This window comes from Scleropages formosus, chromosome 10, assembly GCF_900964775.1.
Source record: "Scleropages formosus chromosome 10, fSclFor1.1, whole genome shotgun sequence".
NCBI lineage: Eukaryota > Metazoa > Chordata > Actinopteri > Osteoglossiformes > Osteoglossidae > Scleropages > Scleropages formosus.
This window is the reverse complement of record NC_041815.1, coordinates 31,784,468-31,802,186: the sequence shown is the minus strand read 5'-3', so window position 1 is coordinate 31,802,186 and position 17,719 is coordinate 31,784,468. Positions and strand designations below refer to the sequence as shown.

At 48.7% G+C, this 17,719-nt stretch overlaps 2 protein-coding genes across 3 annotated transcripts; one reads left to right on the top strand and one right to left on the bottom strand.

The window, feature by feature from the left end:
• The first annotated feature begins 4,276 nt into the window (after positions 1-4,276).
• Positions 4,277-10,016, top strand: dcun1d5 (DCN1, defective in cullin neddylation 1, domain containing 5 (S. cerevisiae)). 2 transcript variants are annotated; one of them, XM_029255942.1, is made up of 10 exons: positions 4,277-4,360; positions 5,436-5,595; positions 6,977-7,084; positions 7,463-7,554; positions 7,792-7,862; positions 8,217-8,308; positions 8,401-8,509; positions 8,782-8,886; positions 9,393-9,495; positions 9,714-10,016. In XM_029255942.1, the coding sequence occupies exons 3-10, from the start codon at positions 7,014-7,016 to the stop codon at positions 9,767-9,769; spliced, it is 699 nt and encodes a 232-aa protein (XP_029111775.1). In that variant the 5' UTR covers positions 4,277-4,360; positions 5,436-5,595; positions 6,977-7,013; the 3' UTR covers positions 9,770-10,016. The 2 variants fall into 2 exon arrangements, with proteins under 2 accessions (XP_029111775.1, XP_029111774.1); XM_029255941.1 differs by having other exon boundaries at positions 6,974-7,084.
• A 113-nt stretch (positions 10,017-10,129) lies between these two features.
• Positions 10,130-16,836, bottom strand: LOC108924643 (uncharacterized). Its single transcript, XM_018736149.2, has 5 exons — positions 16,804-16,836; positions 15,813-16,235; positions 14,191-14,360; positions 13,714-13,984; positions 10,130-11,202 (listed from the first exon to the last, which is right to left on the bottom strand). The coding sequence occupies exons 2-5, from the start codon at positions 16,219-16,221 to the stop codon at positions 10,151-10,153; spliced, it is 1,902 nt and encodes a 633-aa protein (XP_018591665.1). The 5' UTR covers positions 16,222-16,235; positions 16,804-16,836; the 3' UTR covers positions 10,130-10,150.
• Positions 16,837-17,719: the final 883 nt, after the last annotated feature.

Below are 17,719 nucleotides of genomic sequence, written 5' to 3'. Positions count from 1 at the left end.
TGTATCTACTCAGGCTTGGTACTTTCTCCTTACCCTATAACAAGCATTTTTCCCCCTCATTGGAATGAGCTGTTTTCACCTTCCCAAGCACCTGGCAGCCGTGAGACCCTTTACCCCTCTAGCGGGGCTCCAGGGATAGCTGTATGCCTGACACGTTCCTTGTGATGAGCAAATTTAGTATGTTCTGTGATGGCTCGTCCACATCATTTGTGTTTTAATCTTACTCACCTACTGATGGTTTCACTACCTCCCTGTAGAGGGCTCATGGACAGGTTACGCATGCTGGATTGGAAGGTGGAGGTGGATCTGTAGATTCTGCAGACGCCACATACCTGTTTGTTTCATGTGCGTGGATGTAGTTTTGCTCTTTTGTTGTCAAAGGTCTCATGTGGTGCTCAGGCACTCTTATGTCCAAACTGTACATAAGGATTCTGCACACATTTGCATAACATTTCATTTTTAAACACTATCCATCTTTGATTCGGGTACAGTTTGTGCTTTTATGTTTAAATTGTACACGTTAAAGCGAAGGGGCTTGTTTTCATAAATCAGCCTATTCTACTTTTGTTTTCCAGCTCAGACAAAAATAATGGGCTGTGTAATAATTGCTTTAAGTTTTTATTTCCCACATATTTTGGGCTTTTTAATTGTCACTGATATGCACTCTTAAAGAAAAAAAACCCAAATATATGCATAAATAAAAACTTCAAAAGGAAATCTGCCAAAGAATACACAGCATTTGTTGAACTACCTACATGAGACACTGCTACTCTGAACTGTAAATTCTTGGTACTTAATGGCTGAAAGGATGAAGAAGGATAAAGTGGGAATGTGCGAAATGTGTGTTTGCACATATGGGCCAAGGACTGTACCCAAGCTAAGAGGGGGGTGTAGTGGGTTGCAGGTGACTTTTTAATTCATATTCACTTTTTTTTTTTTTTTTGCAATAAAATGAATACTTTTATGCCTCTCAGCAGTTACCCCCCCGGCTGCAGAAGAAATGTTCTGTTTTGGCTTCACTGTTGATCTCTCAAACAAGGTTTTTTTTTTTTTTTTTTTTTTTTTAATAAAAAAAAAAAAAAATTGATCAGTTAGGTAGTTCTATCCTTACAAACATTAGTTCACTTGCAGTTAATATTTCAAATTCCTTAGATGATGCAGTAAAAGGGGTTGTGTCCTTTGCTCTCAGCTAAAAGGAGTGACTGTTCAGGGTTTGAGCAAGTGTGTCACATTAGTTCTACAACTGGGGATGAGTGCACAGCTCTGCTGGAATGAAGCTCTGTGTGCATTTATGAAGACGTTATACTGCGTTATCTTAGTTGTATGTCTTCCACAATCTTGTTCTTGCTGATCAGCTTTCTGAAAGTATTTTGTGTACTACTGCTTTGAGTTTTGTCTTTTTTTAGGACATGAATAAAGTTTGGTGTGTCAAGGTATACTCTTGTAGCCACAGACAATGAGAAATGACGAATGTTAATGATCACTTAGTTACTGTCTCGGCCAAGTGGCTCGACGTCATTCACTGTTCCCAGCCACACTGTACATTTGAATCCCTGTGGTTGTGTGTTAAAGAATTAACTGTAACAGACAGAATCATACTTTGTCTCCTGTTTCATAAGGAATGAGTGACTTAATTTTGGTAAGTGACATAAGAATGGCAGTATACATTTTTATGAACCATATAACTGCAGCCTCTATTAAATGATGTGTATAATCAACTATTGGGGAAAATAACTAGTTTCTGTAAGCTCAGAATTTGTGACATCAAGCCAAAATGTGCTTCATCTTCAGAAAACTGAGCCCTCTGTTTCCTGGCCCACAGTACTTTTGTAACTTTGAATGTTGAATGAACTTGAAGTAATTTCTTTCATCTTTGACATTTACCAGTTGGATGTGTGCCACTACATAAAGGTATCGTGCTGTACAATATTTGGATGGTAATCATGAGTTCTGGTCATATGGCTGAATTATTTTAATGTACTGCATTATTTCTGAATTCAATTAGTTTGTATAATTTATTTTCTGGCAAAATAAAACCGTATTGTAAAGAGACTGTAAAGTGGTTTACCCCATGTCTTAATTCAGCTGGATTCTCTGGTTCTTTCAGCTGCAAAAGTGTAGCACACAGCCGCTTCCAATACACTGATGCTGACATGACACACACATTTTACATGTATTCATTTAGCAGACACTTTTCTCTAAAGCAACGTACATCTCATAAAGTGTGTTCATTACATTAGCAGCAAGAGACGTAGATGCAGAAGTGTGATTTTAAAATAGTTTCCACCATATAAACCGATGTTCATCACGAGTAGCTTGCATAAAACTTTATCTGAATATCTGATTCCTAATCACCTTCCTAGTAATATATATAAAACATGTTAAATTACAGGAGTAGTTGTGTAAAGGTTTATCCATTGTTTAACAGGCACAATGTCAAAGTTTCTAGAGCATGAACATTTACATTATACATGATCACGGGTGAAGCGAGTCCAGAAGAGGTGAGTTTTAAGACCCTTTCTTCAAAGTCAAAGTGGCTTTGTCACTGTAACCATATACAGCTGGTACAGTATACAGTAAAACGGAACAACGTTCCTCCAGGACCATGGTGCTACATAAAACACAAAGCAACAATACATTTTTAAATGATTCAGCAGTTCTGAGTGAGAGGGGGAGGTCATTGCACCACAACGGAGCCTGAACCGAGAACCTCCGAGCTTTACTTTTCGTGCGTGGGACCACCAAGCGAGCAGAAGAAGATGAGCGAAGGGGCCCGGCTGGGGTGTACCGGTTGATCAAGTCTTGTAAATAGCCGGGAGCAGTTCTATTGATGCACTTGTACACGGTAACCAGGGCTTTGAATTTGATACGGGCAGCTATAGGAAGCCAGTACAGAGAAACGAGTAAAGGAGATAAAGTACACGGGAACACTTTGGCAAATCAAACACAACTCGTACCGCGGTATTCTGTAGAAGCTGCAGAGGTTTGATGGCAGTAGCAGGAAGGCCACACAGGAGAGAGTTGCAGTATCCGAACGGGACGTCAGCATGTCCTGGACAAGTAGTTGGGCGGAGTCGATTGTGAGGTGAGGACGGATCCTGCGGATGTTATGCAGGATGTATCTGCAAGCCCGGGTTCTGGCTTCGATGTGCTGAGAGAAAGACAGACTTGAGTGACCTGCATTTCATTGTGTTGTCATGACGAGCCGCTACAAGGCCTTCCGGTCGGAAACAGTACAGCTGCTGTACAGTGCGGTGATGCAGTTGGTCAGCATACTCGCTATGGGGCACCTGTAGAAGTTACTGAGGATTCTGGGAGATATTTTGGCTCTTCTCAGCCTCTTCAGGAAGTGAAGATGCTGCTGTGCTGTCTTGACAAGTGCTGTCTACTGAGTCTGATCTGAGCTCATAGAAGAGATGTGTAGAGAGAGACACGTAAAGCTACCATCTCCACAGCAGTCCCATCGATGTGAAGGGCAAGATGATTAGCTTGCGATCTCCTGAAGTGAGCAGGTATCTCTCTTGTCTTGCCGACATGCTGTAGAAGATTGTTGCTCGTGCTCCGGGTTGCAAACAGCTCCACTTTCTCTCTACAGGTTGTTCCACTGTTATCAAAGATGAGGCCCACGATTGTGGCGTCACGAGCGAGAGGGGAGCGTGGCACGTCTCGGCACGTCTCGGCACGTCTCGGGTCTGCTCTCCGAGCCTGACAGCTTGAGGTCCGTTAGCGGGAATGCCCAGAGCGCAGCGGCCGACGGTGCCCTTCAGGCCAAGTGCGTTACGTTTGGAGACCGGGGCCTGAGGGGTCACGGCATTCTCCCCTTGCCCAAGTAAGCGCGTCGAGGCCACGCGGACCGCAGCGCGCACGGCGTCTTCCGTTGAGCCGTTTGAGGGACCGACGGGCAAACCGACGGGCAAACCGACGGGCGTGCCACGACCGGCCTCTCGAAGCTCTCGGTGATGCCGGGCGTCACTTTCAACCACCAAGTTGTCCATCCACGACCTTCTCTGCTCTGGTAGCGGTACAATCGCAGCGGACTAGGCAGGAAGGCCCAGGGAGGTGTTGAAGACATGATTCACGAGAACTTTTGCCAGGAGCCTCACGTATGCACTGGACACCGAACTCTTTAACGCACACGACCAGCACCTCCATTCTTCGCCAGTGTTGAAGCTGCTCACGCACTCCCTCTGACTGAGCGCGACAAGGGCCGCCCCTGCCGGGCTGTGCTGTGGTACATTCCGCGCATGCGCCGTGCGCCCGGAAGGAAGCGCTCGCCGCCGCCGCCGCCGGTGAGACAGAAGCGGCGAGAGGAGCGCAGGGAAGGAGCTCTATGAGCGCAGCGAGAGCAGCCGCGTCTAAGGTTCGACCTGCTCTCCTCTTGTCTTTACCTCGCCGTAGTGTTTTCTTAAGCTTATTCTTCATGAACGGAGTGGCTGAGAGCGAATAAAGAGCGGCCGGACGGGGCTGAGCTGAGTGCGAGCCGAGTGAGGCAGGCTGAGGCAGCGGACAGAACGAAGCACTCAGTCAAGGCAGGCTGGCAGCCTGGCCCCCTCCTGCTCCTACTAGTTTAGGCTAGTTAAGCTAGTTAACCCTAGTTTAGGCTAGTTAGTCCGGATAGGGTCATACCCGGTAAAGCCGCTTGGGTGGGAAGCCGGGCAGCCCCAGTTTTAGCCTTTCTGCTAAACCTGCTGCTGCTGCCATCTTAAGTTAACCCGGCCTCTGTTCCTTCTTGCCACATGATGAAATCAGAGATAATAAATAAATGAAAATAAAAGCATTTCAGTCGCTTTTCCACTAAGCCGAATGACCTTTCTTTCTTTCTTCGTGCGTTTTATAACCAAGTCAGTAGTATGTGTGTCGTCCGCACGGTAGTGAAAGAAAGAAAGAAGGCGCGGCACTTCACTTCATGAAGGTTTGGAAAAATTAAAAAATAGAAACAATGAATGAAATGCTAATAACTGCCTGGGTTGTTGAAATAGCTCTCTTTTGATTCCGAGGTTCTTGTCAATCCTGCCTGGTGTTTCCTCGGAGCCCCGGGACAGACAGAGCACCACTTCGGACAAATATAACACAATAATAAGTGTTTTTTTTTTCTTTTTCTTTTTTCCCTGTTTTGCTTCATTGCGCAGTGTTTGGATGTTATGAGGATGTTCTATTTTCCTTGTTCAGCCCCGCCCCCCCCCGGCCTGCCGATCAGGCTCCTGCTCTCTAAAGAATTACTGGCATTAAATCAGTGTAACCTGCTCCCTTCTTGTGAATAATGACGCAAGGTGATCCGAACAAGGAGTTCGCTGCTGTGTCGGCATCACCGAGCCCTGGCGACTGCTTTTCTCCACCGCTCTCACGGAATTGTGCTCTCTGCTTGATGGTCTTGCTCTTTGTTTTCCTCTCTTTTGAACCTCCTGAGGAACTGTTATCTTTTTGTTTCGGAGCAGGTCTTGTCCAGCGACGCATTGCACTCGCCCACCCGTTCTGCCGCTCTGCCGGAGAGGTAGCTGTCCGTGTTGGCTGACGTCCGCGTGGGACCGCAGACGCTAGACGCGTGTCTGAGTCGCTGCAGCCGAAGCATTGATGGTCTCCGAACCTCCCCTTGCTGTATGTGCTACAACATCGTCGCCACTAGTTTCCCAACAGGCAGCTTCTAGATTTTCCATAAACCTTTGTGCCTTTTTCTAAGGGAGATTATACCATTTTACCTGCAGTACATTAGGGACGTTGGCGTGTACTGACTTCGTTAATTCAGCGGACGCTTTTCAGCTTACGATGTTAAGGCAGTACGGTAGCACAGCGCCTGGGTGGTGCAAAAGGATGTGGGTTCCATCCCTTCTTAGTCTCTGTGGAGTTTGCATGTTCTCTCCATGGGTTTCCTCCAGGTGCTCTGGTTTCCTCCCACAGTCCAAAAACATGCTGTTCAGGTTCCCCCATAGTGTGTGAGTGACAGAGAGAGAGAGTGTGTTCTACTGATGTATGGATGAGTGACCATTGTAAGTAGTGTATCCAGCAATGTAAGTCACCGCGGTGAATAAGGTGTGTGTGCTGATAACACTACATAGAGTTCATTGGAAGTTGCTTTGGAGAAAAGCATCTGCTAAACAAATAAATGTAAATGTAAGCTTCCTACAAGTATTTACCAATTTATACAGCTGTGTAATTTTTACTGGAGCAATTTTTCATGAAGTACCTTGCTCAAGGGTGCGATGGAGGTGGGATTTGAACCTGCGACCTTTGGGTCCAACCAGCTCTAACCACAACGCCTCCAGCAGAGTCTGTCTCTTAATTTCCTGATTTCTTCAGAAAAGGTTTTGAAAAGGTTCTTTCCTGCTGATGTCCTGCACTTGTATTTTTCTCTGAGTTGTATGTCACTTTGGAGAAAAGTTTGCTAAATAAGTAAATGGAAATGAATACAGGGTATTTTTAATTTTAATGTTTATTTAGTTTTGGTTTTACAAACAACACAGAGTCAGCAGCAGCATTCAGAGAGACAGTACATTAAGAAAGAGTAACTGTCAAGTTCGAGTTGTTTTTATCCTCATTCCTCTATACAGCTTGTATACAGTGGAACGAAATGTCGTTTCTTCGGCGACCACGGTGCAACACAGAACAGAGTACAAGACAGTAAATAAATACATAGGGCAGGACGTGGACATGGATATGGGCTGTGAACTGTAGGCAGTTTTTAGTGTATGGAGTCATGCTGGGTTAGACGTTTGACTGTGCCAGGTGAGCGTTGAGAGACAGCAGGGTGTTGAGTAATCTGACTTCCTCAAGGAAGGGAAATATGTCCTCATGCATAGAGCAAGGGCTCAGGGTCAAAAGGTAACAATATGTCACAGTTATGGTCATGCAGCGCTTTCTAATAATTTCCAGAAGGGGGTCCAGATAATTCAGAATTCATTACAATTGTCCTGCAAGTCAAAAACAGGGTATTTAAGTCACTCTGCCCATGTTCATGGCTCTGTGTGTCATCTGTTAGCAGGCAGAACCCGTCTGATAAACCCTTTGGTCACTCCAAAATGCCTGTGAAGAAGAAGAGAAAGTCATCTGGCTCTGATGACTCCAGCCTCAAGAGGTGTAAAATCACCAGGTAACTCCCATTTGAACAAACTGAGAATACCGGCCACAGCTCTTCAAAGCTCTTTCGTCAGCGTTACATTGGTTCTTCATCAACAGTTCAAATTTCCAGAGTGAACTTATACAGTTCTGTGTTGTGGGAGTCTTTGGGTGTGATCTGCTGGTTACTATCTTATCAGGTGTGCATGCATCGCTTAAGCATGCACGTGCACACGTACACATACACAAAGCTGGACACATGTTGCACTGCCTTAGTATATGGCTGGTTTTAATTTTGGCGTCCTGCATGCAGATATCAGAATAAATACATAATTATATTTTTTCCCCACTTTTACCCCAGTTAATGTTGTTCCTGTCCCTTATTACGCATCTTCTTGCACCTGTGGCCCAGTTTTTGCAGGACTCAAGCCCCTGCCAGGCTCATCAGTCCGGATGACCAGTTCTCCAGCAAGAAGTGCCTCTCCTGGTTCTATGAATACGCAGGTATGTCTGGACACTTTACAGTAGCGTGTTAATGATCAGGAAGCACCTGATGATAGTAATATCCTCAGGAGCTGATGCTCTGTATTCATGCATTTATTTGTATTTATTTATGTTTGTGCCTGTAATACAGAGCTGACAAATCAGGGAAGGATCTGGCAGTAGGTGTGTTTTTTATGGTGCTCCATCACCTTCGAAAGAAGTCCACTGTCCATGGTTCCGCTCCTGTTTCTCATACAGGCCCAGATGAGGTGGTGGGCCCTGAAGGCATGGAGAAGTTTTGTGAAGACATTGGTGTGGAGCCAGAAAATGTGAGTCTGAGATCCTTCCAGAGTAGGGTTTAAGTGGAGTATGTCCTTAGTGTGGATCTGCTCAGGTGTAGTGTCTCATGGGTTTGGAGCTTTTCTCTCGTGACCAAGTTTTTCAACACCTGCCTTGTAGCAGGAATTGATGAGTCGTGGATAACTGCAGCAAAAGCCTGTCAGTGGTCTGTCATCATCTCAGGCCTGGTGGCCTGCTCACGTTTCACTGTGTCTGGTATGCCTGTATCTGTGGTAAATAACCCTATTTCTCTGTATCTGGAAAAGAATGATATAATTAGACTGGCACTGGCTGTATGTCTATCTTCCGTTGATTAACTGTTTTGTCGCATCATGTTTTTGCAGATTATTATGTTAGTCTTAGCCTGGAAACTAGAAGCGCCAAATATGGGATTTTTCACAAAGGAAGAATGGATCAAGGGAATGACCTTACTGCAGTAAGCAAAGCATGGCAATGCTGCACATGTGCTCTGTCTGCCATTTAGCTCACTGCACTCACTGTGCTCTGCTCACCTCCCGCACTCTGCAGGTGTGACTGTACTGAGCGCATGCGGGGGAAGCTGGACTACCTGCGCTCCCTGCTCAATGACTCAGTCGCGTTCAAGAACATCTACAGATATGCCTTTGATTTTGCTCGGGTATGATGGTCCCTTTGCTTTTCTTTTGTAGATGTGAAATCCACTTTAACACATCCTGTGTCACACAGCAGATACATTACATTTAGTCTCTGGTAAAAAGTATAGGGTAGTTTCTTGACATAACTGTGTTCAGAGGTAGAGGACAAACAGTGAAACCTGCAAACGAGGAGTGTGCACTTCCTGTATGCCGTATATACAGTATGCGGTTTATATGAGCCAGAGTAGCTGTGCAGTGTATGTTTACTGTTGTTCCTGTTGCTCCTTTTCTGCAGGATAAAGACCAGCGCAGCCTTGACATAGACACTGCAAAGTCCATGTTAGCTCTACTCCTTGGAAGGACCTGGCCGCTGTTCCCTGTTTTCCTTCAGTTTCTGGAGGTAAGTCTCACTTCTGATTGTGTGCAGTCAAGTGCAGGATTGCATGTGCCATGGTGGTATGTGCATAATGATGACTCTGGTAGACATCCCCTTTAGTACATTTTACATTTACATGTATTCATGTAGCAGACACTTTTCTCCAAAGCGACACACATTTTATAGAAAATACAATGTGTTCATCACATTAGCAGGATGAGAAACTTAGATGCAGATGTGTGATTAAGTAGTTTCTTTCCACCATATGAATCGGCGTTCATCACACGAGGAGCTGCATAACTTTTTCAGAATGTCGACGATTCCTGATCACCTTCCTAGTAAATTTTTTTTTTTTTTTTGGGATACTGATAAGCATTTACTTGGTACTTGTTAATGTTTTAAAATGTTTTCAGACCGACTGACTGCTATTCCAACTCCCAAGTGTAGTCCCACAGGGTACGACAAAGTGTTTTTCATAAATTGTCAGTTCACTTGTTTTGTCAAACATTTCTCTGTAACTTGTATTTCAGCAATCCAAATACAAAGTGATGAACAAGGACCAGTGGTACAATGTGTTAGAATTCAGCAGGACTGTGAGCGCAGACCTCAGGAATTACGACGAGGATGGCGCGTGTGAGTTCTTTCGTCTGTGCCCATTCCACACCGGTGCAGTTCGGTACCTGATGATTGAGGGAATGGGGTCCTCTCTCTGTAAATGCTTACACTTTGACATCTTTTGTACAGTGGGCATGGCAGGGTGGGTAAGGGGTGACTGCCATGGTCAAAGTACATAACACTTTCCTAGAAACCCTTGAAGGATCATGGACAGTTAACACAACTTATACCCCCAGGGCCAGTCCTACTAGACGAGTTTGTGGAATGGCAGAAGACTCGCGTGGTCAAATAGCGGGACGAATGGAGGGGGAGAGAAGCACGAGCCAGGAGGCTCACAATGAGCAAGGACTGGCGAGGAGCGGTGGAGCCCCGCCCTCAAAGACTTTCTACAGTGTTCATGTAAACCAACGGGGAACCGTTCTGTTCTGTTGTACACATGTCACAGCAGTTAGGTGTCCAGTGTTGTATGATGTACTGGCAGTTTGTTTTTTTCCTTTGTCTTACCTTGTTTATAGAATGTCTTTGGGACAAGAATAAAGAATGGAACTGTAAGAAGCACATTTTATTGTGGCAAATGTAGCACAGTGGAGCAGCAGTGCGTGTGACCTGATACAACGGTGCACTGTGAAGTCTGCAGTCACATCGCGCCTGTTGATACGTAGCAGGAGCACCATTAAATCGACAACTCAAAGACAGGCGTGTCATCGCTGGGCTCCCTGTCTGTCGATGCGCTGTCCTGTGGTGGTGGCGGTGGGGGCACCCTGGTGAAGTCTGTCACCGTGGCAGCAGCCATGATGGCGTTGAGACGAGTCAGTGACAGTGACCTCTGCCTTGTGGACGGAGCACTCTGGGATTCTGTGTCCTTCACGTAGCTGTAGGGATTCCCGTCCTCATCGTAGTGGTACAGCTTGATCACCCTCCGCCTCGTGGTGCGGGCATTGGGTTCCACGAACGCGTGTGGCTGCTGTGGGTGGGATCCAGCACATTGTGGACTTTCACTGGTGGCCTTGCAGCTCCCAACCTCTGCTGTGATGTCACTCTCATCGCTGCTGTCTGCTTTCCTGTTCTGGCCCCCCAGTGGAGGACACTTCTCACCACAGGTGCCCCCAGCCTTTGCAGCCGTATCAGCAGCTCCCTCACAATCCCAGATCTCTGCTTCTCTGTTCCTTATATTGCGAGGAGCCTTTGTGGGAGGAGCCAGTGACCCTGGGGGTAGAGCCATGGACTGAGGAGGCGAGGAGGAGCTGTTTGCTGGCGGGGCTTTCTGGGAGGTTGCCCTCTTGTAGCGCACAGGCAGCGAGTAAATGCTCACCCTAGGGCCCGTCACCGCGGCCCGCTTGGCCCTCAGCCTGTGGAAGCAGCGCTCCAGGAAGGATCTGCTCAGTGCCCCCAGGCTGAACCCAGCGAGGAAGGTGATGACTACGGAAACGGTAACCGCAGCCTCGAATTGGCCCTGGGGGACAGCGTCTCCGTATGCCTGTGCACCCCTGCGCTTCCTGGTCCTGAGTCCTGCTGCCCAGCTGGGGGCTGCCTGTATGAGCCTGTAGGGCAGAATGCGGTTGCCCCCGCTCTCCTGCAGGAGGCAGTAGTACAGGCCGGTGTGATGACAGCTGGGCTGGGAGATCCTCAGACTACCGTTACTCATGAGCACCACGGGGGCACGGCTGTCCTGGACACTGGAGTTCTCCCATCGCCCAAATGGAGTGTACCAGGAGAGACGCTGTCCTGCAAGGCGAGACATGACACAGCATGGTACGTGTGCGTGAGAGAAAGAGACTCCCCAGCTTGCCCTCCTGGTTTTATTATACACCAAGTCCTCAATGTAGAAACACAGCTTGGACAGGACGTGTGTTTGTAACTCGAGCCACTTTGTCACAGTAAAAGCATTGTTAATACAGGCAACCTCCGCCTAAGGTGTTATTAAAGTTTGACTTTTAATTTATTCCATTTTCATCACCTGCTTGAGCTACACAGGGGCGCTGCATTCTAGAGCTGGTGCTGGAACCAGGGCGTGAGGCAGGGAGCACCATGGATGGGACACCAGTCCTTCGCTGGTCTTTGTATTTTATTAGTCGAGTGCAACACTCCACAGTACCTGTGCACTGTGAGCTTGCTACATTATCTGTACAATCAGTTAAAACGTAGTAGTAGAGACGTACTTGGATTTATTCGCTTTGGGGTTACAGTTCTGTAAAAGTATGACACTTGATTTAAATAAATATGCTGTCAATTTAAAATGACTGAAATAGTTTTCCTCAAAATTCCTATATTGAATAGCGACTGTCATCCAATTTCATCTCGTAAATGTGCACCGTTTGACTTGTAATTGATCAGCCACTCCAACTCCAGACAGGAGCGGAATCATGGTGTTGCCACACTCCTGAGTGCATTTTACTGCCATCTAAGCACTGGATGTGAAAACAGCTGAGGTTTGCTCTCTGACGATTTACATTCACATGTATTCATTTACCAGAAGCTATTTTCTTTCATGTAATTTCTTTCAGCACAACACACAAGTGAAGAAAACAGTGACCATGAATTTCCCTGCAGGGATTAGTAAAGAATTATAATGTCCTAATAAAGAATACATGGAAAAAGGTGGTATCTTTGAAAAGAAGGCAACTGTTTGTAACATGAGCACGTACTGTACACTGTGTGGTCTTATCCCTTTGCTCCTCAAGGACTTCAGATCAGCACCTCATTTGCATTCATCCAAATGGGCTCATGAAACCATGTATTAGTGCACCTTCATGTCTAAGATCATCAACTCCTCGCTCTCCTCTGGCTGTTTCCCAGCTGCCTTCAAAACCGCTCTAATTTCACCTCTGTTTAAAAAAAAAAAAAAAACCTCCCTGAATCCCAATCTGGTTGAAAATTACAGACTGGTCTCTCTCCTTTCCTTCCTGTCTAAAACCCTACAGCGGGCGGCCTGTGATCAACCGTCTGATTTCCTCATCCGGAAACATCTCCAGTCTGGTGTCAAAGTTGCTCACTCCACTGAGACTGCCCTTCTGGTAGTATCTGACCCTCTACAAGCTGCTAGAGCTGCCTCCCTCTCCTCGATCTGTCCGCAGCGTTCGACACTGTCAACCACCGGATTCTTCTCTCCTCTCTTAACCAGCTTGGGATCAAAGGTGCAGCACTAAGATGATTTGAGTCCTACCTATCTGACAGATCCTATCAAGCGGTCTGGCGGAGCTCTCGTTCTCCTCCTCTGCCTCTCTTAACCGGTGTTCCGCAGGGCTCGGTATTGGGTCCTCTTCTTGATCTACACCTCCTCCCTCGGTCAGGTCATAGCCTCCCATGGATTCAAATACCACTGCTATGCTGATGATACCCAGCTCTTCCTCTCCTTTCCACCTGGTGCATCAGGCATCTCCGTACACATTGCCGCCTGCCTGTCGGACATCTCTTCATAGATGTATGATCACCACCTCCAACTCAACCCCTCCAAAACAGATATTTTTTACCTCCCAGCTGGCCTATCCTCCTGTCACGACCTGTCGATCAAACTGGACAACTCACTCATTTCGCCTACCTCCTTTGCTAAGAGTCTGGGAGTAACAATTGATGGGAGTCTGTCATTCTCTCAACATATCGAAGCCACAACCTGGTCCTGCAGATACATCCTGCATAATATTCATAGGATCCGTCCCTACCTCACTATTGACTCCACCCAACTACTTGTCCAGGCCATGGTGACTTCCCGTCTGGACTACTGCAACTCTCTCCTGTGTGGCCTTCCTGCTAATGCCATCAAATCTCTGCAGCTTCTACAGAATGCTGCTGCACGAGTTGTGTTTGATTTGCCAAAGTGCTCCCACGTATCTCCTCTACTCATTTCTCTGCGCTGGCTTCCTATAGCTGCCCATATCAAATTCAAAACCCTGGTTACTGTGTACAAGTGCATCAATAGAACTGCTCCTGGCTATTTACAGGACTTGATCAACCGGTACACCCCAGCCAGGCCCCTTCGCTCATATACTTCTGCTCGCTTGGTGGTCCCGCGCACGAAAGGCAAAGCTCGGAGGTTCTCGGTCCTGGGTCTGTTGTGGTAGGTTTGCTTGAGACTTTCACGTCTGCAGCTATGTCTCCTCCTCTCAATGTAATGCATAAATTGTACTTTTGCTGAGATGTACATCACTTTGGACAAAAGTGTATGCTAAATGAATACATGTAAATGCACGGTAATTCACTGTGTTTACAGCGAGCAGAGCAGCACTTGTCCTCACTCACCTGGACAGGGCAGTGTGAGAGGCCCCTCTTCTGGAAGCCTGACCGTAACCAGGGCGGAGACCCCCAGTGGCACCCTGCACCCCCGCAGCACCGTGCCCAAACACTGGCCCTCGTCTGTCGGCCAGCCTGGGCTCCGCCCCCACCTCGTCAGCCACCGGCAGTCACACCTCCAGGGGTTGCCATGGAGATGCACAGTGACCCCCGCCTCCCACAGGTGCTGGATTGCAGGGGTGGGAACAGTTTCTAGCGAGTTGGTGCTCAGGTTCAACATCTGGAGGAAGGAGGCACATCTGTTTCCATTCATCTGTCCTCCGACTTCCACAATGATTTTCTTTTCACTCTAATCGTGCTCTCAGTATCAAGCTGTGTGTGTGAATCTCCACTACGATCTGGGCTCTAGCGCCTTCCTCTGGATCATTTCACCCCTCCACAGTGTGATATCAGTTTTCCCAGCAGGCTTTGCTCCTGCTCTCTCACCTTCAGGCTCTGGAGCCCCACGAAGGCTGCCGGGGACACGGCGGAAATGCGGTTGTGCTCCAGGTGCAGCTCTCGGAGGGCGCCGCAGCCCCGCAGACTCGCCACGTCCACCCAGGAGATGCGGTTTTCCGTCAGCGAAAGGCGCCAGAGACCAGTGAGCTGCCGCAGCGCTGCAGCAGGGAGCAGAGCTCAGTGTAGGAGTCCAAGAAGGATGCTGTGGCACCCTATGATGGTAAAGCTCCCTGTTTCATGGTAAAATACCACATCAGGTGGTGACCTCCAGCTTCAGCTCAGAGGACACCATTCAGATGCAGAAGGAAACATTTAAAAACATACCCATTGGGGCAGCAGGTGGCATAGTGGTTACAGCTGCCACCTTTGGACCAAACACCTGCTCCGCCTTCCGGTCGAGACCCTCCGTCAAACTGGGCAACTCGCTCGTGTCACCTCCTGCCTCATCGGCTCAATTCTGTCCTTTTCTCAACGCATCGAACCCACAACCCGGACCTGCAGATACATCCTGCGTAACATCCACGGGATCCGCCCCCGTCTCTACAAACTGTACACAACTCCTGGTCCGCACCAGGGTGAGACCCCACCTGGACTATCGTAACTCTCTCCTGTCTGGTCTTCTGGCCTCCGCCATCGGGCGTCTCCAGCCGATGCAGAATACCGCGGTACGAGTTGCGTTCGACCTGCCGAAGCGTTCCCGTGCATCCCCCTCGTCGTCTCTCTGCACTGACCTCTGGTTACGGTCTACAAAACCATCGGCGGATCTGCTCCCCGATATCTACAAGAGCTCAACCAGACTGGAACCCTCCTCCACCTCTGACCGCTTATTGGTCCCACGCACAAAAGGTCCAAACTCAGAAGCACAAACGTTTTTGGTTCTGGCTCCGATGTGGTGGAATGAGCTCCCCCTCACACTCAGAACTGCTGAATCTCTCTCTATGCTCAAGAAGGGTTTCAAACCCATCTCTTTCAGAGCCAGTTCTCTTGTGATCTCTTGAAAGCTACGTAAACTATTATCGCATTTTGCGTTTAAAAAGAAATGACTCCTTCCCTATCAATTCTGGATACAGGTTAACAGTAGAAATTGGCAGTGATGTTGGACCAAGTGACTGTACTTTGAGAACTCTGTGTGTGTGTCTGTGTGTATGTCAATGAAACGCTCTTTCTTTACTGAGTTGTACTTTGCTCGCGAGAAGTACATAGAAGGAAGTGTTTGAATGGATCCCTGCCAGCGATGGCTGTGACCCCAAACAGCGCCGGGTGGCCGTCCACAGAAGAGCAGCTCAGGCGGCAGTGGTCAGCGTGGCTATGTGTCAAATGTGACTTTTTTATCTTGGTTCGAAACCGTTGAGCCACTACGCCGCACGACTGTCCAATGAGCAGTGGAGATGGGTGTGGCTCCGCTCAGCTACATCTTTGTGTTCATCAGCCTTGACTGCGACACCAAGGGGACCAACGAGCACAAATGTGGACACTGGACATTAATGCCACTGACGCTGCATCGTTAACAGTCTAACTAAAATGGGCCTTTCCTGTCCATTCGACCGTAATCTGGACCGGAGCGGTTGGTGCCCTGCGCTGCTGTGATGACCGCGAGCTCGGCCACTTACCTCCTGGGATGGTGGTGAACCTGTTGTTGCTCAGCAGCACCGTGCGCAGCCGCTCGAGTCTCCAGAACGCGGAGCGGGGCAGACGCTCCAGCCGGTTATCGCTCAGGTCGAGCTCCCGCAAGACTGAGAGGCCCACAAAAGCGCCGCCGCCGATCTCCCCGATGCGGTTATGGCTGAGGTTCATCGCGGTGCAGCAGAGCGCCTGGGCCGGCAAGTCGGAACGCCTCACGCTAGCGATGCTGCCGAAGCTCAGGTCCAGGAGCTGGACGGAGCAGCCCCACCGCGGCAACCCGGGGGCCGTTTGAGCTCGGACAGCTGCTGCCAAGCAGCCGGTGCGGACCAGCAGAGCCCAGAGGGACGGGAGCGCTCGAGCCAACACGGTCAACATCGTCTTCGACGCGGTCAACATCACCTGCGGCGACTCTGGCAAGAGTCGAAAAAGGAGCGCATGGTGAAAACGGGGAAAACTGCAAACATCACAAAGCGGCTGGGAGACTTGTGCTCTCGCACTGCATAGTAACGGCAGGCAGGGGGCGTAGCGGTTAGAGCTGCAGTCGAAGGTCCCAGGAGTGAATCCCACCTCCTGCCGGAGACCGTTGAGCAAGGTACTTACTCGGGACCGATGCAGGGAAAACGACCGTGCTCTATAAAAGGGTAAATCAGTGTAAGTCACCGAGAGTCCAGCTGCTGGAGTAGTGCTTAGAGCGACTGCTTTTGGACCCGAAGGGTGCAGGTTCAGTCCCCACCTCCTGCTCTAGTAGCCTCGAGCAGGGTACTTACCCGAAATTACTGCAGTAAAAATTACCCTGCTGTACAAATGGGTAAAGAACTGTGAGAAGAGAAAAGAGCGGAGCTCTGTGACCTTGGAGGGAAGAGTGTGATACGTGTACATGCAATAATAATGAAAGAGTTACACATTTCTGTCCTGTTCCAGAAAGTAAGTCGAACAAGAGAAAGAAAGAAGCAGAAAAAAGGCTCTTCTGGAACTCACCGTCGGCAGGGGATCAGAGAGAGAGTGTGTGCGTGTGTGTGTGTGTGTGTGTGTGTGTGTGTGTGTGTGTGTGTCGAGCTGTGCTTTGCACTGTCAGCCCGTCACTCGCTCTCGTGCTCTGGTGTAAAGTACAGTCCAGCTCGCGCTCACATGACACGCGGAGTCTCCGGCCGTTAACCGTTAACGGACAGCGAGACCACGTGACGCGGCGGCGCGGGAGGTCCGGAGCGGGACGGCGCAAAAGGGACTTTCGTGCGCCGCGCCGCACCTTCCTTGCTTCTCCAGTTTACGAGCACGAGTCAAAGTGCTTCGTTCGCGTGTGTCATGAACACACGTGTTTACGCAGTTTCGTTGGAAAACAAAGAAACGAACAAGGAGGAGGTAAATAAAAGAAAAAACACTCCGCCACGCGGCCCGGCTCGAGACGAACGGAGTCGCTCGCTGCGCTCAAGAGCCCACCGTGGGTCCGCGTCCGGACCGAATCTCCTTCTCCTGAGTCCTGCCTGCCTGCCTGGTCCCGGAGATGTACGTGGCTCTGGACTAGAGAAAAGTCTTCGGCGAAGGAATGAAGGAATGAATGAAACGTTCGGGTTCCCTAAGAAGAAGAAATAAATCATGTACATCATTTTTACATTCACTAAATGTAAACTTGGGAACGGGGCGCGCAGTGGGTTTTCCCGGGTCCTCCTCTCTGCCGGTGGGTCTGGGGTTCGAGTCCCGCTTGGGGTGCCCTGTGATGGATTGGCATCCCGCGGCGTGGCATCCCGTCCTGGGTGCGTCCCCTCCCCCTCCCCAACCTTGTGTCCTGTGTTGCTGGATTAGACTCCTGTTCACTGTGACCCCACTCAAAACAACCGGTTTCAGACGATGTGTGTGTGTGTGTGTGTGTGTGTGTGTGTGTGTGTGTGTGTGAGTG

Bases quoted from the DNA above. Each gene is read 5' to 3' on its own strand.
- LOC108924643 (XM_018736149.2), bottom strand. From the start codon at position 16,221: ATGTTGACCGCGTCGAAGACGATGTTGACCGTGTTGGCTCGAGCGCTC. The intron at 14,361-15,812 runs GTAAGTGGCCGA...TCCCTGCTGCAG, and splicing joins GTTCACCACCATCCCAGGAG to CGCTGCGGCAGCTCACTGGT. The intron at 13,985-14,190 runs GTGAGAGAGCAG...TCCTTCCTCCAG, and splicing joins TGGGGCTCCAGAGCCTGAAG to ATGTTGAACCTGAGCACCAA.
- dcun1d5 (XM_029255942.1), top strand. From the start codon at position 7,014: ATGCCTGTGAAGAAGAAGAGAAAGTCATCTGGCTCTGATGACTCCAGC. The intron at 7,555-7,791 runs GTATGTCTGGAC...TTTCTCATACAG, and splicing joins CTGGTTCTATGAATACGCAG to GCCCAGATGAGGTGGTGGGC. The intron at 9,496-9,713 runs GTGAGTTCTTTC...TTATACCCCCAG, and splicing joins TTACGACGAGGATGGCGCGT to GGCCAGTCCTACTAGACGAG.